Source organism: Cnephaeus nilssonii, assembly GCF_951640355.1.
Source record: "Cnephaeus nilssonii genome assembly, chromosome: 17".
NCBI lineage: Eukaryota > Metazoa > Chordata > Mammalia > Chiroptera > Vespertilionidae > Cnephaeus > Cnephaeus nilssonii.
The window spans coordinates 4,484,059-4,504,948 of NC_137088.1; the positions used below are offsets into that span (position 1 = coordinate 4,484,059).

Genomic DNA, 20,890 nt, shown 5'->3' on the forward strand with positions numbered 1-20,890 from the left:
CTGCAATCTATTTCCTATTTATCATCCTCATCAAGAGGACTTATTTATACTCTGCATATAAGTCATTTAAAAGCCACCACAGTTAGAAGTCCACAGATTAATTTGGCACCTCCTGAACATGTGTAATCATGTGCAAACTTTAAAATTCAAAAGAGTTTAAATTGCTTTATTACTGTACCATAGATATTTACAAGCTTTTAATAATATACTTTTTTTTTTCTTTCCAAACAAGTCGGTATTAAGAATGTATCTGGGGATGGGGCCGGAGAGGATATTTACAGAACCATTTGCCTTCAGAAGCCTCACAAGGTTTATGGATTCATTCATCGTTCAAGTGGCTTAAGAGCGAAACAGTAAAACATTATGACAACAGACAGGAAGTGGATGCCTGGTTCTGAAACTGAAACTCCTCTGGAACTCAAACCTGCAGAAAACAAAAAGAAAACACAATCTCCTGAGAATAAGTAAAATTGTTAGCTTCATTCTTCTTGACCCAAATGCATACTATAATTTCTCTCCTAATAGTGTATTTTAGAGCAAACACTTGTTTCATTTACATTATGTTTCACTGTAGGAAGAGCCCTGCCCTGTGTCCCAGGATGTCTGTTTTCACTGCAAAAATGAACAAATGAAAATGCCCTAATTGGTCAACTCTGACTCCAGCGAAGATGAGGAGTGGCCAACGTATGGTGGCCGACACAGCTTCAGGCAGACGGGCGAGTGATTCTTCCACAGCAGGAAGAATACATCATTGTTCCACGCTTTATCTGCCTAGTGTTACCTGCTGAGAACACTGTACTGAGAGGGTCTGTGGCTCAGCTCAGCATAAATGCGGTGATGGATTGGTGATGTCTGCCACAGGTATAGGAAAAGCTGAATGTGCACATATTTCATATTTTCTCTCCCTGCTCAGGAGCCTGCACACATCCACAGAAAAGCGTTGTGATTTCTGTCCAATAGGAAGAATCATGCATGATGACCCACAGTTGTTTTTCTTTTTTGAGATTCGAACGAGGACACATAATACTGTGTGTGTTATACAAACATGTTGCAAATCTGAGGGATTATTTAAAGAAAAATGGACTCATCGCCTCTTCCTCACAATTTAAAATGGAAACACAGACCTTTTAATTTTTTTACCCAACATTTAAAACACTTAAACAAGAACTGGAATGATTTGTAGAGCCCAGATTTCATGCTGCAGCTGGAATCAAAGTCTACAACAGCAGTTGATGGGGACGCTACTCACTGGACATTTTTGGAATCCTGATCTCCTCGCTGCTGCTTCCGTCCCCCCCATCGCTGACTGTCCTTATCTCAATCAGGTAGTCCTCTTCGAATGGGACCAGCAGCTCAGCCGATGTGTTGTTTGTCTCCAAAACGTGGGTTTTACTCTGTCGGTTTTGCCTGTACAGAATCTGAATAAAATGGTGACTCAAGTTAAAGGGACATGTTCCTTTTCTGAGGTTCAAACACTCTTAGGGAACACAAAGACACATCATTATAAATAAATTCTGGCCCTGGCATTTGGCCCATGCTCAGTTGGTTGGAGCATCGTCTTGATACAACTAGGTTGTGGGTTTGATCCCTGGTCAGGGCACATACAAGAACCAACCAATGAATGCATAAATAAGTGGAATAAAAATTAATGTTCACCTCTCTCTCTCTCTCTTACAATCAATCAATAATTTAAAATTTTTAAATTCTGTATTCCTTGGATGGAAGTACCCAATCTATGCCCCTTTTTTGAAAATGTAGTGTTAAGAAAAAGATGTGCTGTTTTGTCCAATGCTTCTGAAATGAGAGTAGATTTATCTCTATTAATTAAATAGCTCCAGGCTATCATCTTTGAAGCCTGCTGTGAGAAGTCACTGGTTAGCTGGGCCCCATTTCAGATTTCTGAGTAGATGCGTTTGCCAGAGGACATCCATTAGCTCAGATGGAAGGGATGTGCTCTGGGTATCTGACTGGACTCTTGTTTGATTCCTCTAATATTGCTAAATGATCACATCCTACTGCAGCCTCAGTTCTAGAAATTCTACTGGAATAATATTCTTGGACCTCACTCTCATCTCACTCACATTGACTACCCACATAAACCCTCGCTGTTTAATGGCAAGGAGAGTCACTTGAAGAAAATTCTTGCAAACTACAGAGTTTTGTTTCTTCATGCTCCAGGACACATTATGGACCTCAGGATATATGATATGTATATATGTATATATTATTTCAGAGAGAGGAAGGGAGAGGGATCAAGAGATAGAAACATCAATGATGAGAGAGTATCATCAATTGGCTGCCTTCTGCATGCCCCCTACTGGGAATAGAGTGCACAACCCGGGCATGTGCCCTGACCAAGAATTGAACCACAACCTCCTGGTTCATGGGTCAATGCTCAACCACTGAGCCACAGTGGCTGGGCAGGACATAAAACTTTTCAGTGAAGAAGTTCGCAACAGCAATTCTAAGTATCTTCAACACCTATTTTAGAAAGATTCCTCAATTTCCATATGCATGAAATTTGTTTCCTATTTGGCTGCGATATTCCTGGTTCTTTAGTAATTTAATTGCCATACTTAAAGGGAAAACCAAATAGTCACCTTGTAGCCCAGCACTTCAGACTCATTTTCCATGGTTTTCACGTGCTCCCAGTTCAGGCATAATTTGGAGTTAGTCAGCTTCCACGCAATGTTAGCTGGGGGTTGGCTAGGCGCTTTAAAAAGATAACCAAAGATCTAGATGAATATTCATTAGCTTGTGGTTACTCTATGACACATCAACAGGAAAGGGACAGGAACTGCTGGGTGATTAGCATGGCAGAAGCTAAAATATTCTCAAGTTCATTTGAAATAACATATTCTAATTAGAGTAAGCAAATCCACTCAAATTCTGGTCAATTGGGAATGTCGGTGACAAACTTATGAATTAATAATGACTTGCCCCATGTTCAAGTATCAATTTATTAATCATTGCTGTTGATTTTGTTTGCTCTGCCACATATAACTGGATTGGGGGAGGGTGCTCCTTTACCTAGTGTTCCATTTGGCTGTCAGTCAATGCGCATGTCAAACAAATTCAGGTTGCAAACCTTTTACACGTATCAACACAGAGGGTTCCTTCTTAGCCATCTTTAGCTCTTTAATCTTGTACCAGGATGCTTTGTAACAATCGAGTCAAGATCTTTTAAGCAAAATTTAGCAATAAGTTGGGAAGGATGCAGGACCGCTCTTAGAACTCAGGGAAGGATGGGGAACAGCCTCAGGAGTGGTAAAAGGAATGCCAGAAGGCCAAGCGGTTCCCCTCTGCGTCTCACAGTGCGTGCTGTGGCGCCTCTCGCTCTGGATCACGCTCTGTCGTCCTCAGTGTTCCCGCAGAAGTCGCGGTGCCCACCACCCCTGAGGTCGGAAACCTCCTCTGGTCAGAGACAGTCCCGGCTAGAATTCTTGGGACAAAGCTGACTGCCCAGGTAGACTGGCCACCGTCTATCTTAGCCCATTGACTGGGCTCAGAGGGAGAAAGGCGGATGCCATGTAATACACAGAGAAAGCAAAGTCATTACAAACTGGATGATCATCCCCAAAGCTGTCTATCAGCGTCCAGCCCGTGGTGTTTGCTTCCCTGGGATCACTGTTTTCTGGAAGAAGGTGTGGGAAGTATGGGGGAGGGGGGGCACAGGTTTGGAATCGGCCTTCTGAAGTAATGGATCTGGTCCACCCGGAAAATATTACATGCGAGAGAGCTGGTGTCCAGGTTGGGAGGCCACATGGCTAAGAGCCTGAGGCGAAGGACAGCTTGAGTCCCACCAGTGTCCTGCCCCCTGATGGCAGGCTAGTGTTCTCCATGACAACACTCTGCTTCTCAGAGCTTGGAGGCCACATGATTATTCTCAAGATTTAAAAAGCTGGTGAGACTAAAAATAACTCAGCTGGGCGGCAGAGGCAGAGATAAAACCGCCCAGCAGGATGGTTTTGGCATCTGACTTCAATTTGTGAGGCTGAAAGAGTGTAATAGTTAACTCATTATGACACGGGTGGAAGTGGAAATGCTCTCTTTTGGAGTTTTGACTCAACCGCTATTTAACCTTGGATGTGTCCCTGAGGGGTGGCGGGGTGTCCGACATTGTGTTATATGTTCCCCTGCCTCTCCAAGCCCACTGGGGTCCCCCTGTGTTCACCAGCCACTTGCACGTACATCAGAGGGGACCTAGCAGAGAGGTAAAGGTTTGCCCTGTGCTGCAACATGGCTGAGTTCATATTTTATTAGAGTTTATCACCCTGACTTGTAGTTATTCTTGCTGATGTGCTTTGTTAATCTTACTGAGAGCATGTGTCTTGTACAAGTGCGTTACCAACCCCAGCACATTTCCTGTATTTGCATAAAGGACTTGCCATCAGATGGCTGAAGGAAACCACTCCAGGTCCTGTGTGATTCTCTCAGGTCACGTTAATCATGTTCTGGGCTGTGGGCAGATCCACAGTGACACAGCGTGGCCAGTCCACTCGTCATGCCATTCTGTAATCAAGGCTAATTGCCACGGCCACACCTACAGCCATCCACGTGGATTCACAAGACGGTCCGGCCCGGGGCATTCCTGGACAACATAAGCCCGGTCACCACCAAGGGCTGAGGGTTCTGCACGTTGTCGGCTCTGTGCCTGCTGCTCAGCATGCTTATTTCCAAAGGACACAGTCTCAGTGATAATCATCTTGTGAATATCCTCCCTCAATTTACCCCAGCGTGCTTTCTCTAATCCTTTCTGGGCTATACAAGAGATAGCATAAGAATTCTCTCAAGCTATCACAAAGAGAATGTCTAGTTTACTCCTGTGACACATTTCTTTTATCTGTTCTTCAAAACAGCACTATCATTAACAACATCGTACGATCAATACAGCGGAAAGATAAATCCCCTCCTTCGACGTCACAGTGATGGATTCTGAGGGTTTCATCTACTCTGTGCCTGGGGGTTGGTGTGGTGGTTTGTTAAGATAAAACTCTTTTCAACGCTGTGAATCTGTTGGGCAAGCCCAGGCTGGGACAGAACTGACTCCCACCAGCTCCAGCAGGACTGTGGCGCGACCCTGAGTCGGCCCTGGTGTCTGTGCCCAGCAGAGCAGAGCAGGGCATCCGTGCACGTAGAGTGAGGACAGTTCTGTGGGGAGTGAGCTCTCGGGATGAGAGGCCAGTGGCCTGGATGGCTCGGACTGCCGTCTGGGAGGGAGAGAAAGCTGGACTTTGCAGCCGGACAGACCTGAGTCTGTCTTCAGTTTCTTCCGAGAGGCCTGGTTTTCACATCTTTGGAATGGGACTCCAATCCCCTAGTTCATAAATGTTTTCGCCTACGTGAAATAAAAGCCGGACCATTCCTCATGTGGTTAGTGGTACATCTTAAACAGCCCAGTATCTGTGCATTCTCTGTGCTGAGAGAGGCAGTTATCCGTGGTGTTATGACATAATCAGTTTTTCAATTGAGTTCAAAGTGGCTTGTTCCTAATAATACAATTTCTAAGTTTGCAAATGATGTACTTCTTAAATATAATTAGAGTACATTCAAGACTCCCCCCTAATAATGAGTTCTTCATGTGCTTTCTGAAAGGCGGATAAAGAGGTCCATCTCAGCCCAGTTGGCATGGCTCAGTGGTTGAGAGTCAACCTATGAACCAGGAGATCACAGTTCAATTCCTGGTCAGAGCACATTCCCAGGTTGTGGACTCAGTCCTCAGTAGGGGGCGTGCAGGAGGCTGCTGATCAATGATTATCTCTCATCATTGGTATTTCTACCCCTCTATCTCCTATGAGTTTTACATAACTGATTAAACTGAATTGCAAATCTCTATGATGAAGCTGAAATGTCTATTATCTTGACAAACCAACCATGGTCATGTGGATAACATGAAAGCCGTGTTGTGGATGTTCACATGTGTTGGTCTACAGTAATCTCAACAAACAAGCACTTCTCTAATTTTTAAAAAATATATTTGCAGGCAATTTCCACAGAGTAAGTCATTTTCTGTTAATCAAATGACAGAGCAAGTGGCGCTGGCCCTCCACAGCCCATCGATTTTCCTGTAGATGGCATTTACATTCAACTGCGGTTCACACTGCGAACTCGATTCAAAAAACAACCTCTTATGTTACAGTTCTAAGTAACAGCATGGGGTTGACTTCTGGGGAAGAGAGAGAGAGAACATGAGTGCAAGATGAAATAAAAGCTTAATGCTCCCTTTATGGCTAAATGTGGGTTGATTGCATATTTTCAACCAGAAGAATCCAGTTCAGAGTGGTCAGTCCAGGTCAGGGGCCAGATGGAATGGTCATTTGCAATCGCTTTCTGCCGCTGGGCCTGCACTCTTCTTTCGGGTGGGAGCGGTGCTTTTTGCTTTTGCTTTTCCCCTGGGAGTTGATAGAAGTATTTTTTCTCTCTTTAGCTTTAAATCTAAATTCCATTGAAGTGATGTCTGTGTGGATCACGATGTATTTTCAGTGCCCCTCAGTGGTTTTTGGAAAGACCTCATATTCACTGGGTTATTACACTGGCTGTTACATCACTGATATTTGCTTAAAGAGCCAGCTGTCCTCATTGCCAGCAGCAATGAAAACAGAAGCTGGTGTGTTCCCTCTGTGTTGGGCCCCTTATTCACCAGCTCCCATCTTCATGTCACATGAAAATATGTGGCCTTCCCCATGCAGCCCTCCACCCTACGTACTTCTCAGCCTCTTACCTTTCTTCATGGTGCTTCTCATAATTCATGGCTATTTCATGGCCTCGTTTTGTTTGTTTGTTTTTTCTTTTGACTCCTCACTTAAAGAGAAATTGCTGGGAGGCAGGGAGCTCACCTGTCTTCATCTCCATTAGGCACTGCACTGAACCCTGTGCATGGCTCGTGAGAGGTACTATTTTCTTGGATGATTGATGGAATCATCCTAGTTCCCCCCCTCCCCAAAGTCTCTGTCTTCTGTTTAGCTAGCCCAATCAGAAGGGGCAGAGGTTTCGGTAAATGTGAGTGGACATACGTACGATGGATGATCACATATCTGATTGAGAACCTAGTCAGTGACTGTATACTATATGGATGTGTGAAGAATTCAGGATTTGGGCTGTCACCACTGTTCAGAGGTAACTTTGGTGACGTCTCAAGGACATGGAAAAGTTGGATGCAGCGACAGCACTTGGAATCAGAGCTATCATCAATGTCTCATTGAAGCCATTTCTCATTTCTACCTTGGCTGTCCTTCTGTGACCCTTGAAGGAAGTGTCTGAACCACTGTTTATAAAGAGAAGGAAAGGTAAAGGGAGCTATGCCTTCCTCCTTGAGGAAATGCCATGAGAGCGAAATCACCTCCAAAAAAGCAACAGCACCGTGTTCCCGGGCCCTGTGCCTCCCAGCCTGGCACCCTCCAGGGTGCAGTGGGCACATAATGTCCTTCAGTGCTCAGAGAAAACTCTAGGAAAGCATAGTCACCTCTGTTCCTCAGATGAGAAGATGGGTTCTGAGCTATCAACATATCAGACTTGTCAACAAATAATTAGTTCATGGCTGAGCCAAGATCCCCCAACTTTCTTTCCCTCTGAAGCCCTTTTCCAGCTCTTTCCAGCACAATCTCACAATAAGCCAGTGCTGTGGGCACCAAGGAAAATGCACCTGCATTGAAGGGGAAACTGTGGGAGACCTCTGGTGAGAGGAGAAGACATGTGAGTGTTCAGAGGCATGGCAGGGGCACTAGGATGAGAGAATACTTGAATTCAGACATCAGAATGTGAAACTCGAGATCAGCACTCCTGCAGCTCCAGGGCTGAGGAGCAAGGGGCTGGACAGGAAGTCTAGAGGGATCGTGGATGATTTTGTATGTGTTTCTCTTCATCTTTGTCCTCCACAGTAGAGGAGACAATGAAACTTTGGGATGAGAAGGGGGTATGGTTCCATTTTAGGAAGGAAAATGTGAGGGCAGTTTGAGGTTTGGACTGAAGATGGGGGAGAGTGGAGGGAAAGAGACTATTCGAATGCTTAAGAGGTGAAGATTGCAAACCAGCACTTTGTCTGTGGGATGGAGACTTTCAGAGAACCTATGTTCATAGCAGGTCAGATGCCACAACACCACCTTCCCAAGCACCTGTTTTCTCAGATGTAGGAGCTGAAATACCAAGCACTTTGACTGATTTAATAATTCAATGAGATGATGTAGAAAATTGGCACAGGGTCTGGGGCACAGAGGTGCTCAATATTTTGTAACTTTCATGGGAAGTATAAGGGTCCCAAAACATGTCCATAACCTGAGTCCCAGAGCCCATGGCTACATTACTCTGCTTCCCAGAGCCCATGGCCATGTGACTGTGACTCCCAGAGCCCATGGCCACATGACTCTGACTTCCAGAGCCCATGACTGTGTTACTCTAAGGAAATTTGTAACTCTTTTTCATCAGAACTCAGAGACTAAAGAATGTGTTACAGAAATCCTGTTAACAAATAATTTATGTTCATCAATGATAAGGAGTATAAGACATTATGCAGTCATGAAAAGAGAATTGCAAATTACATATTGCAATTCTCCCTAAGTCATATCTGATCAGACCTTTCCCTAGCTGTTGCTATGCCTCATGTTATGGAAATCCAGATTCATATGTAGTAGGTCCTGCCACTGAGACAGACAGTGGCTGATGATTAAGGGAAACATAAAGAAGCAGAGGAGTTAATTCTTGGATCTCAGGGGCTTCCAGGTCAACAAGGGATAAGATGACTTAGAAGGAAAGACCTAGATGGTCTGACAGTGCAGGGTCCACTGGAGCACTCTCAGACTCAACTGATAAAACAAGAACAGATGACAGGAGGCACTAATGAAAGTATGTCCCGCACCGTCCTATTTCTTCTCCCTCTCACTCCTGCACAAAACCCTATGAGGGGCCAGTTCCACTCTGTCCTCATTGCGCAGGGAAGGGTGTTGAGACTGAAAGGTTATATAAACACCTAACATTCCCGGGATGGGAGGTCCAGTATTGGGCTCAGGCTGGGAGGGGGGTCGCAGTCCATGTCTTTCAGCACTGCACCATCTGTATTTCATCTACATCAGGGATAGGGAACTTCCGGCCCGCGGGCCATATAAGACCCGTGAAATCATGTGGTCTGGCCCTGCCAAGGCATTAGGGGTGAGTTAATGAAATGTTTGACCAAATGTAGCAGACTAAGTTTTAAGTTGCCAATTTTGTATGGCCCACAAATCATGTTAAAAATATGCAAATGGCCCTTGTTAGAAAAAAGGTTCCCCACCCCTGATCTACATACTTAGAATAGTTCCTCTTTGGAATTCCAAAAATATCAAAATGGTTTATTTTGATTGTTACCAGAAAGTTTCAACAATTATCCAGATTTAACAGACAAGCCAATCACCAATCAACCAAACAAAGCAATCAGTGAAGGATGTGGGAGGGGAAGAGAGGAGGCTAAATGAAGGCACGCAGTTCTGTTCACAGCTGATGCTGCTGCCTGGAGGGTGAAGGATACTTACGGGACTTCTTGGTCGTGACGTTGACCGGGGGGCTTGAGGGCCCCGTCCCACCCGTGTTGTAAGCTCTGACGGAGGCAAAGTAGACGGTGTTGGCCTTCAGCCCCATTATGATCTTGGTTGTGACATTTCCATGGACTCTGACCTTACCAATCATGGGTTCCCTCGAGTTGTCAGTCCAGTATAAGACCTGGAAACAGAGGGAGGGGTCATGGTTTCCCGGCAACCCAGCAGGCAGAAGACAGGAGCATAAATGGCAGGATAACATCTCATTAAATGGGTTATACAATAACAGCAAAATACAGTCTACTCTTCTATAGGGAACAAAAAAAAAAAATACAAACTCACAATGGGAAATAGAGAACTTGTGGGTTTTTGTTTTTTTTAGATTGACAAAATAAAATATTTCATGAGATACCTAAAGATGATCAGCTTGGACCGGCTATTGGGCTCAGTAGATGAGCTGTGTCAACCGATGAACAAGAACTATTCCTGGTCAGGGCACATGCCTGGGCTGCAGCTTGATCCCCAGTAGGGGACAGGCAGGAGGCAGCCAATCAATGATTTTCTCTCATCATCGATGTTTCTCTCTCTCTCTCTCCCCCTTCCTAAAATCAATAAAAATATATTTTTTTAAAAAACAACTCCTATACTCTTTAAAAAAATAAATAAGTAAGGGTTATCAGCTTGAATAAAGGATATATAATAAGTCAGACCCAAACAGGATTCATACCATGGATCAGAGACTTCCGGTATGATGCTTTGCTGTCCACATTTCCTCTGGAGTTCTTTGAATAACAGGTTAATTAATTCAGCTCATACTGAGCCTTTCCTATGCATTAGCACAGCTTCAGGCACATTGAAAAGGACAACAGAGAATCAGGCGTGGAACCTGCCTTCGGGGCCCCTTACCATCTAGTTAAGAGGTTAGAATATAGGAGCTGTCGCCCAAAACACGTGTGCACACTTGAACAGCTGGTAGCTCAATTGCTGTTTCTTCCTTTTCAGCCAGACTAAGCTTTGAACAAAGGAAATTCATCCTCAAATGCCTCTGATAGTGTGAAAATGCAGTTGAAGTACACACAGTGCCTCTGCCATTATTCAAAGTGAGTAGGCATTTGGGGGGACACCCTGCATGTGTGAAAAGAGAGCCGAGGACTGTTTCCAGGAAGTGGTACAGGAATCGGTGCTCTGAGGATGTGAAGAAAGACCACGTGGGGCACGATGAGAGGATCCCAGAGAAGGGAGACGGGGATGAGCCCAGGGAGGGGAATGGGGCTGGGCTCCCAGGTGGAGGTGAGGCTCTCCGGGCCTGGAGGGGCGAGACACCTGCCCCGGGGGTACACCTTTAAGTTTGGACCAGAGGCTTCCTTCGTGTGAAAAGAAACAGTGCAGTGTGAGGCACAGCGAAGGAGGTTTAGAATTACTCTTTTATTCCAACTCCAAAATAGCCTGTGTCACTGAGGAATGAGTCTTATTTCTCTGTAGAAACGAAGGTTCACACAAAAGAAGTGATTGGCCTCACTCTACATAGGCGATATTTATAAATGAGGAGAAGCTAGGCTTTTTCTTCTCACTTCACTATCTTCACCAAGATGACCTTTTTAAAAAAAAAATATTTGTATTGCTTTTAGAGAGGAAGGGAGAGGAAGAGAGTAATAGAAATAACCATGATGAGAGAGAATCATGGATCAGCTGCCTTCTGCACGCCCCCCCACTGGGGATCGAGCCCATAATCCACGGATGTGCCCTGACCGGGAATTGAACCATGACCTCCTGGTTCATAGGTAAGATGCTCAACCACTGAGCCACGCTGGCCGGGCAAGATGACCTTCTTTTCAAGCCGTGTTCTGGCTCAGAACGGACGTCCCCTTGAAATCCTTCTAAGGTTTAAGATGGGGAGGGGGGATTAGTGGTTCCCTCTCCCTGGAAACCCAGTAGAAATAATCAGTGAGGTCACCTTGGATCACCTTTTAAGTGCTACCCTTGACTGATGTGCTTGAGGGAGAGATGGTGGCCCCGGACACCACCACCCCTAACGCTTTGGACACCCACCGCTGTTACGGAGCAGCAGACTGGCCCTGGGAGCCTGGAGTGTGCAGAGGAGAGGGGACCTCAGTGGCTCACCTCATAGCCCAGCACGCGGCCCGTGATTCTGTTCCAGGCGATGGCCGTCCATGAAACCTCCATCTCAGAAGCAGAGAAACTCTGGGCAGAGGTTCCCCGTGGGGCCAGCTGAGGCTCTGCCATCCGGAGGAAGACACAGCATCATTAGTCAAATGGTTCTTTGGAACAGGGACATAAAATATACCCAGGGCCTGGCCTGTGTGGCTCAGTGGTTGAGCATCGACCAATGAACCAGGAGGTCATGGTTCAATTCCCAGTCAAAGCACATGCTGCGTTTTGGGTTCAAACCCCAGTGTGGGGCATGCAGGAGGCAGCCCATCAATGATTCTCTCCCATCATTGATGTTTCTCTCTCCCTCCCTCTCTAAAAACCAATAAAAACATATTAAAAACAAATGCCCTTGGAGCCTCAGAGGACCACCCAGTGCTGGGCCCCACTTACCGTCCTCCCCGGAGTAGATGATGGACACGGTGCTCAGGGCCCCTTCCCCCTCGCTGTTGTACACGCCCACTTTGACCTCGAAGGGAGACAGCGGGGTGACGCTTTCGTTTCTGTACACGAATCTCGACGCCTCCACGGACGGGACTCTCTCCTTGGTCCAGGTGGTCGAGCCCACGGGCCGCAGCATGACCACGTAGCCAAACTCCCCGCCGCTCTGCAGTTCCTCCGGGATGGGCTTGGGCAGAAGTGACCACCACTGAGTGTTTGCAGTTAGTGTATGGAGCTCTTATCGTGTTTACCAAACACAGACATTCACCCTGGTTCATGAAGCAGTGAAAAATCAGACTACTGCAATTTGGAATGCTGGTTGGGAAAATGGTCCCAATGAAAAGATGCTCATGCTCATGGGAGGAGGCTCAAGCAACAGAGCCACACCGCTGGCTACGTGCCTATAATTGCTTTTTATTGATTTCAGGGAGGAAGGGAGAGGGGGAGAGAGAGAAATATCAATGATGAGAGGGAATTATGGATCGGCTGCCTCCTGCACGCCCCACACTGGGGATCGAGCCTGCAACCCGGGCTGTGCCCTGACTGGGAATTGAACCATGACCTCCTGGTTCATAGGTCAACGCTCAACCACAGAGCCACGCCAGCCAGGCTTATAGTCATATTTTATATGAGACATTCCCACCAGCAGCTCACACCTGGATGTATTAGGAAGTATAAATGAGGGTAAGACTTAAATAACGATATTGTTTAAAAAGTAATTAGTGGTTACCACGTCGCCAAATTAGAGAGCATGTCTAGGTTATTGGAAGCAAAGCAAAAGGCACAAACCCCACATTATTTGGCTCTGAAGGAGACAGGGAGGGTGCTCATTTCAGGGGATTGTAAATCGATGTTACTTCCTGAGCAGCAATCTGGGGTAACCAGCCAAGCTGGCATCAGTCACAATGGGGGATTCTGGTTGAATTCAGAGTGAATTTGAAAAACCAGGGACTGTGACTTCCCCCACAGCAGCAGTGACTTAGGCCTGACACGGTCTCTCTCTCTCCCCAAGTTCTTTTTCAACCCACAGCTCAGACCTGACATGAGGTGCCATCCCTGCCCAAGCACCCAGACCTTTTGAAAATTCACAACATCAGGATGTTTGTACCCCTGCTGTTTGAACTAAGTTGGTGTTCTTCGAACTGAAAGAGTCACTCCATGCCTTCCTTCTGCCGCTCAGACTAATACATGTGTCTCCTCCTAAATGCACACATTCCTTAGAGGCCTGGGCACCAGCAGGGTTGGGCTCGGTGATGCCAGGATGAATATAAGTAGGGAACTGCATTCATGAATCCATGAATGGAGCTCCTGCAAGATTCTGCATATCCGATATCCCAAGAAAAACACACACAGAGGAAATGACTTTCATTTTCACCACAAACTTTTTCTGTAAAGGGCCAAGTAGTAAATATTTTAAGCATCAGGGGCCATATGGTCTCTCCCAGCAGCGTGAAAGCAGTCATATGTAACACGACGAGAATGGGTACGGTGGTGGGAATTCGTTTATGAAAACAGGGAGCAAGCAGATCCGGCCTGTATGCCTTGGTTTGTGGAATCTTGCATTTAAAGAGAAAGGACACAGCTGGGCTGGCATGGCTCAGTGGTTGAGCATCGACCTATGAACCAGGAAGTCACAGTTAATTCCAGGTCAGGGCAACATGCCAGGGTTGCAAACTTGATCCCCATTGTGGAGTGTGCAGGAGGCAGCAGATCAGTGGGTCTCCCTCATCATTGATGTTTGTCTCCCTCTCCCTCTCCCTCTCCCTCTCCCTCTCCCTCTCCCTCTCCCTCTCCCTCTCCCTCTCCCTCTCCCTCTCCCTCTCTGATATCAATAAAAATATATTTTTAAAAAAGCCAGAGTGGATTTTAATCAGTGCAAAAGGAGCCTATACATTCATACTTAAGAAGAATGACATACAAGCTACTCTGCCTGCTAAGCTTCCATCTATGTGTGGGAGGGACAGGCTGGAGCGTTGAAAGCAAGGAGAGGAAACTGCTGCTGTCTGAGTCTAACTCACAGACGGAACGGTGCATAGTCACGTCCAGCATCATATGCTGATGAGCACGCTGCCAGCCCCTTCCTTGCATTTGGAAGAGAACTGTGCCCGCTTAGTCACACCCTCTCCCTTTAGCAGGACTGAGGTGTCTGCAGCCCCTCGCTACATCAGGAGTCTCTCCTGCCGAGTGTTTGTATGGGCCCAGCTTGTTTTTCGGTGTTCTTCCTGGCCAGCTACATCGTTTTCCTTCCAAATAACTCAGCTGGACAGAAAATTACCTCCCAGGTTACTACGAGTTCCGACCGGCTTCCTCCTCCTCCCTGGATGTTGGTTGGAGCCACGATGGGGACTGAAAAGGAGAGAAACGTGGCCACGGTTAGGGGTGCACGGCTACCTCAGGAGGGTTGGCGCAAGGGTCTCACCTCTCAGGCCCTCCAGGCAGCTGGGAGGGAGCCCGCATCCTTAATGAACACAAATGATGTTTACTCAGACCCAAGCTTCGGAGGGGACAGCCTGGTGTCGGAGACAGGAGCACCCCGGCTCCAGGATTAATTAACAGGCGAGTAACATCATGTATCTGACATTATTATGCATCATCCGCTAATTGGCAAGACGATGTTCCATTCGGATGAGGAGAGTGACACGGTGATTTACTGCCTGATTATGCAGCTGTGCCGGGAACACGTTTCCCAGCCAGATATTAATTAGTCCCCTTTCTTCTTCATAAACACACGAAAGTCGTTTTTCTGTTTGGTCGACATCAGGATGTTTGAACGTTTAAAAATAAATTCTTAAAGGAATTTATAATTAAAGGAATTGCTGTTTTATAACCCCGTGTTTGAGTCACAAGTCGCCAGGTACAGAACAGACCGAGGCTGCCTCAAACTTGTCGCCCCCTAAGTGCCAATGATAACGTTGAGTGTGTGAGTATTCTGGTGCGTAATCAGAATGGAGTTTGACTTTTACACGCAGAAATGATTTAAAAATCCTTTCCCCTGAAATGACAGAAGCACCCCAAATCTGCGAGGATGCATAACGGCTGGACAAGCTTCTCATGCGACAGGCAGAAACCCACCTGCATCTACGACTCTGCAGATTCTCTGGGGGTTTGAAAGTATCAGAGACGAGAGAGCAGCTTCAGAAAAACTCCCTTCTGACCTGTCGGCCACACCATCACCATCTCCCATTGGGCGCAAGCACCCTTGGGGAGAAAATGCATGTGCTCTGTGCCCGTGACCATGGGGGCGAGGCCGGCTCTCTGTCTCTGGTTGGGGCAGGGATGCTGCACGGTGGGCTGTGTGTTCTGTAAGAACTGTGCCCTCAAGGGTCTCCCAGGGTTTGAGAAGCCATTGATTTTTTACCGGATGCTTTGGTTCTCAGCAGTTCGGATGCTTTGCTCGGCTCTCCAATCCCGATGCTGTTCCCAGCCAGGACGCGAAACTCGTACTCCACCCAGGGAATCAGGCCCACCACGGTCGCGTTGTACGTCTGACCGTTGAGAATTTCTGGAACTAAAACAAGGGGACACTGGGTAAAAACAATCCATCGATCCATCGAACAACACACCACTGGTTTTGCCAAATTATCCAAAACCTGTGAGGCACTTACCCGTGGAGACGGCCTGCCACCCCACAGAAAACGGCGTCCGCGCCTGGACGGTGAATATCTGGATGGGGCTGTTATTGTCTGAGCCAGGCTGCCAGCTGAGCTGGGACGTGGTGCTGGAAACGTGTTCCACCCTCACCTCCTCGGGGGGACCTGGGGGGCCTTCAAACACAGGTTTTATGGTGACCTTATTGGAAATGATGAAATGAGTCAATTTGGGATAAGGGATCGTTGCTTTTTTTTTTTTTCTGCTATACTTACAAAAGATGGAACCTAATATATTTTAGCACATTAGATAAAGCCCTATTAATTCCGCTTACACACTGAGAGATTAGCTTGAAATGCTTCCTTTGAAGATTAGGAAATGCCAGTCATGGGGTGGGGAATATCATCCGATAAGAAGCTAATCTCAGATGGTGAGAGCCTCTCGGGGCCGCTCCTCTCAAAAGCTCCCTCAAGTGAACGCAGCTCTCGGGCAGAAGTTGGGAACTCAGGCTTGGGCCCCACTTTGCGAGACGGTTTAGTATAGACAGAGGGCCTGCCGAGTCCAAGGGGCTGACCGGGCGGGTGAGTCTGACCATTCCTTAGGAACAGGTATAACCTACTCAGTTCAACATCCAGTGTCATACCACCCAGATCCTGGGGTCTTGGGATTTAGAAATAATTCCACCCAGTTGGTGTGGCTCAGTGGTTGAGCATTGACCTAGGAACCAGGAGGTCACGGTTCCATTCCTGGTCAGGCACATGCCCAAGTTGTGTGCTCAGTCCCCAGTAGGGGGTGTGCAGGAGGCACCCGATCAATGATTCTCTCATCATTGATGTTTCTATCTCCCCCTCTCCCTTCCTCTCTGAAATTAATAAAAATATATTTTAAAAATCTTTCCTATTTATCTCACTTCTTTATCATGCTGTGGCTAATCAAGGACTTGCCATTCACAGATGAGCATTTCTCGCTGTGACTAGACAACGTGCTCATGTATGTCACGCACCTCTGACGATGATTTCAGCCATAGCCAACAAGTTCTCCAGGGCTGTCGTCACCGCGCAGAGATATCTCCCTGAGTGACTTAACTGGATATTCCTTATCATCAAGTCTCCCACAGATCCCTGCAGGCAGAAAGGGAAGAGGGGGTGAAAACATAAATAGGCCCAGCAGGTCCTAAGATTTCACAGCTGCATCAACATCCAGTACGTGGCCGCAGTGAAATTGGGAGATACACTAGTATCACTCATTTCTCTTCTGATCCCTGTGACTGTGTCCTTTCTCATAATTGTCTCTAGAATGCAAGCAAGTCCGTGAAAGACATAAAACAAAACAAAACACACACAGATGCAGCTTCATAAAGCGACAGTGATTACCGCGCAAATAAATACTGGGAGAGTCACAACAAAAGACGTTAATTCACGGAAAAGGCTTGAGTCAATTTATTAAGCACTTAGAATTGTCAGCAACTTACTCCTCCAATCCTTTCGAAGTGAGCCGCATCCTTTTTTAAGTCTATGATGTGTCCATTGAAAGACCAAACAAATGCGACCTCCATGGAGGGGTCATGGGACACCTGGCAGGTCAGGACGATGCTCTCGCCCACCGTGACGTCCATCGGGGCAGGTGGCTCCGTGATAATGGTCCGCTCTGTGGAGAAAGAACACTGTTCCCATAAAAGCTCAGCAGGTACTGGCACGTGCCTATGAGACATCCTCTGAGTGGCTCTGCAATTGTTTGAAATCTTACACATGCAACTCGGAGTTTGCTCTTTTCAAGATGAAAAATTCCACCCCCTTTTTAATGTCTTTGCATTAACCAGTTTGGCTTACTTAGTAATTGTGTAATAAAATTGAATACACAGTTTTTTTGTTTGTTTTTCAAAATATATTTTTATTGATTTCAGAGAGGAAGGGAGAGGGAGAAAGAAACATTAATGATGAGAGAGAATCATTGATCGGCCACCTCCTGCATGTCCCACACTGGGGATGAAGTCACAACCTGGGCATGTGCCCTGATCAGGAATGGAACGGTGGCCTCCTGGTTCATAGGTCGATGCTCAACCACTGAGCAACACTGGCCTGGCTAAATACAGTTTTATTCATAGTTTATATGAAAATAGCTTACAGGAAAAACAAACACTGTGGACTTCTCAAGACAGCATTCCGTACCCGGAGGAGGCACCACACCGTTTTATCCCTGCAGTTCCAGCCACAACATTACAGTCACACAGTGGCTCCAGCTCCCAGTGGTCTGTGGTGCTCCCAGGTACAATGACTCGAACTATGTCCCTGAGATCCTAACAACAGTATTTTAGAGAGATGTATAGTCAGATGTCTACACTTATGAGTGTGAACAGGACAGATTCTACTTCAGACACCATTGTGATAATAATGTTCCATTTTCACTGAAGATGCAATGGGAAACGTCCCTTGTTATCCAGATTTGCAACCTTAGAATCATACATCGATCATTACCAATCTTCCCTCTAGAAATACTGGCCCCAATATCAATGCCTGTTCCACTGACCAAAGTGTCAAAAGAGGAGTCTGCCGTGTCCCATCCAGGCTCCTGGTCCTGCCATTTCTCTGATTTAGAGACTCCTAGTGACAGATCATTTCTGGCTGCAAGGGTTCCCTCCACGGCCATGCCTACTCCAGCCAGAACTCGAAGTGAACCGTGCACTGCCCAGGGAACAGGAGGGAGAGTGGGTCTCAGCAGCGGAAAGACAATCTTTGATGCTACAAATTTGGACCTAAGTTGGTGGCTGTCTACCTTTCTGATGGGTATCTGGAACATCCTTATACTATTTTCTCAACTTTTCTGTGTTAATTTTCAGTAGCAACAAAAGAAAGACAGAAAGGAAATGATGGGGAGGGGTGGAGTAAATATTTATTATTCAGAATAGAAGGACACCTTTCCCATTCAGCTTTTAAAGTGATGAGGATGGCTCAGTGGTTGAGCATCCACCCAGGAACCATTCCCAGTCAGGGCACATGCCCAGTTTGTGGGCTCGATCCCCAGTAGGGGACGTGCAGGAGGCAGCAGAGAGATGATGTTTCTCTTTCATCAATGTTTCTATCTCTCCCTCTCCCCATCCTCTCTCTCTAAAATAAATAAATAAATAAAGTGATGAGGACTGATCACTTTTAGAAGATTATCCAAAATACGAATGACAACATTCATGAAGAGTTCATAAAGTGACAGAATTTTAATAGTTATTATTTTCCACCTATTTCTGTGAGATGAAAATCACATAAAAGCGACTTGATCTAACAATCCTATTCTCAAGAAGAATAAGGGAAGGTTTCATAAAATAGATGCCACCTTCCAAGAACAGCTTTACTGTTTACTCAGATCCGCGCCGTTAATAGAGTCTGGTATGTCCAGAGCACCCCAGGAGACAGGCAAACTAATTATTCCAAAACTCCTGTCAGAATTGTGTAGCCTGATTTCTTTAAACACAGGTGAGCTTGTGCCTGTACTAATGGCCAAACACACTTGAGCACACATCAGGATCCCTCAGAATATTTTCAGAAGCCAGGGGATGCCAATCCACTGTGTAACTGGTCTTTCCTGGCCATGCAGGACATGCTATTTTTGTTTGTTTCTTTTGTACCTACAGCTCAGTTGAAACCTCCATCTGTGAGTGACAATCTTTCAGTGTCACTGTTCAGAATAATGACAGCTCAGGTGTCTCTGAAGTTATCAACTTCCCTCAAAAGATGGAGAAATGCAGAAGAAAAATCACTGTACCTTTCTCCCTCGGTTCAGACCTGTGGTTCCGCCTTCATTTGTCTCTGACATTGTAGGAAATGTTGCTAAGATACCAATAGAAAGGCAACGAGTGTATAAATAGCACTTCAGACAGGTGACAACATTCCCCAATCTCTTCCCTCATGAGTTAACTTGTGAAGACTAGAAATACATACTTTTAGAATTTGGTCCCCTTCCTAATTCTTCAGATCTCAAATTGTCCTACCTATAAAAATATTAACCCTTCACACCACTCTCAATTTCTTCCATTTAGTATATATTTCACTCTGGGATAATATTCCTTCTAAACGTATGAACACCATTAGCATTTTAGTGTATATTTGAAAGTGACAGATTTTCTTAGTGTGTGTGTGTGTGTGTGTGTGTGTGTGTGAGAGAGAGAGAGAGAGAGAGAGAGAGAGAGAGAGAGAGAGAGAGAGAGAGAAAGCATTTTTATTTTGTCTTCCTATGGGAGGATACTTTTGCTGGGAATAGAATTCTCACTGGTATTGTTTTTTCAGCTCTTTGAAAAGGCCATTCCACTGTCTCCTGGACTCCTTTATTGCTGCTGCTACTTCCACTTTCAGACTTATTGTTGTCCTTTTGAAAATAATGCATCTTTGTATCAGAATGAATTGTCTTTCCTTTGGTTTCACTACTATGTGCTTATTTAAACTTCCCTTTGTATGTATCCTCAGTGGGGCTTATACAGTTTCCTGAGTAGGATGCCTGCTGTCCTTTTCCAGCTTATTTTTTAATTGTGGCAAATATTGCTTCCAGTAGTGCTGATGCCTCGCTTTCTCTCCTACATCGCCACACCTGGAGGAACTGCCATTTCACCTGTTTCAGATCCAATCACCACGTCCCACACGTTCCTTAGGGTCTATTCTCGCTCCATGTTGTGGTCTGGATATTATCTATCCACAATCCTCCCATTTAGTGATCTTCTTGTCTGCTGTGTCTAACCTTGCATTAAATCACTCTATTTTCTTAATTTCACCTTTTGTATTTTTCAGTTCTGGGACTTCAAATTGATTTGTAATAGGTGGCATTTCTCTTTTTCCTCCTCCTCTTCTTCCTCTTCCTCTCCTCCTCCTCCTCTTCCTCCTCTTCCTTTTTCCCACTAATCCTCACCTGAGGATTTTTTCCACTGATTTTCAGAGACTGGAAAGGAGGGAGGAGGGGGGAAGAGAGACAGAAGCATTGATGTGAGAGAGAGTGATTGATTGGTTGCCTTTCACACTCGACCAGATAGAGGCTGGGCATAGAACCTGCAAACCAGGTACATGCCCTTGACCAGGAATTGAACATGAGAACCCTGGAAGCATGGACCAATGCTCTAAAACACTGAAAGGAACCAGCCAGTATGCATTTCTCTTCTTAAATTCTTCATCATCTCATCTATTTTTGACCATATTAATCACAATTGTTTTGAA

At 45.8% G+C, this 20,890-nt stretch overlaps 1 protein-coding gene across 1 annotated transcript in view; it reads right to left on the bottom strand.

Annotated features, from left to right (window-relative positions):
- Window positions 1-323: 323 nt before the first annotated feature.
- The window catches only part of CNTN6 (contactin 6), a gene marked incomplete at both ends in the record, with an annotated part of 128,519 nt that continues 107,952 nt past the window's right edge, over window positions 324-20,890 (bottom strand). Inside the window, 11 exons of the mRNA XM_079795482.1 lie at window positions 324-424; window positions 1,250-1,418; window positions 2,601-2,713; window positions 9,501-9,687; window positions 11,625-11,740; window positions 12,066-12,300; window positions 14,389-14,459; window positions 15,472-15,621; window positions 15,719-15,877; window positions 16,705-16,822; window positions 17,173-17,348. Of these exons, the coding sequence (XP_079651608.1) occupies window positions 324-424; window positions 1,250-1,418; window positions 2,601-2,713; window positions 9,501-9,687; window positions 11,625-11,740; window positions 12,066-12,300; window positions 14,389-14,459; window positions 15,472-15,621; window positions 15,719-15,877; window positions 16,705-16,822; window positions 17,173-17,348 (1,595 nt within the window). The remainder of the gene's footprint in view (window positions 425-1,249; window positions 1,419-2,600; window positions 2,714-9,500; window positions 9,688-11,624; window positions 11,741-12,065; window positions 12,301-14,388; window positions 14,460-15,471; window positions 15,622-15,718; window positions 15,878-16,704; window positions 16,823-17,172; window positions 17,349-20,890) is intronic.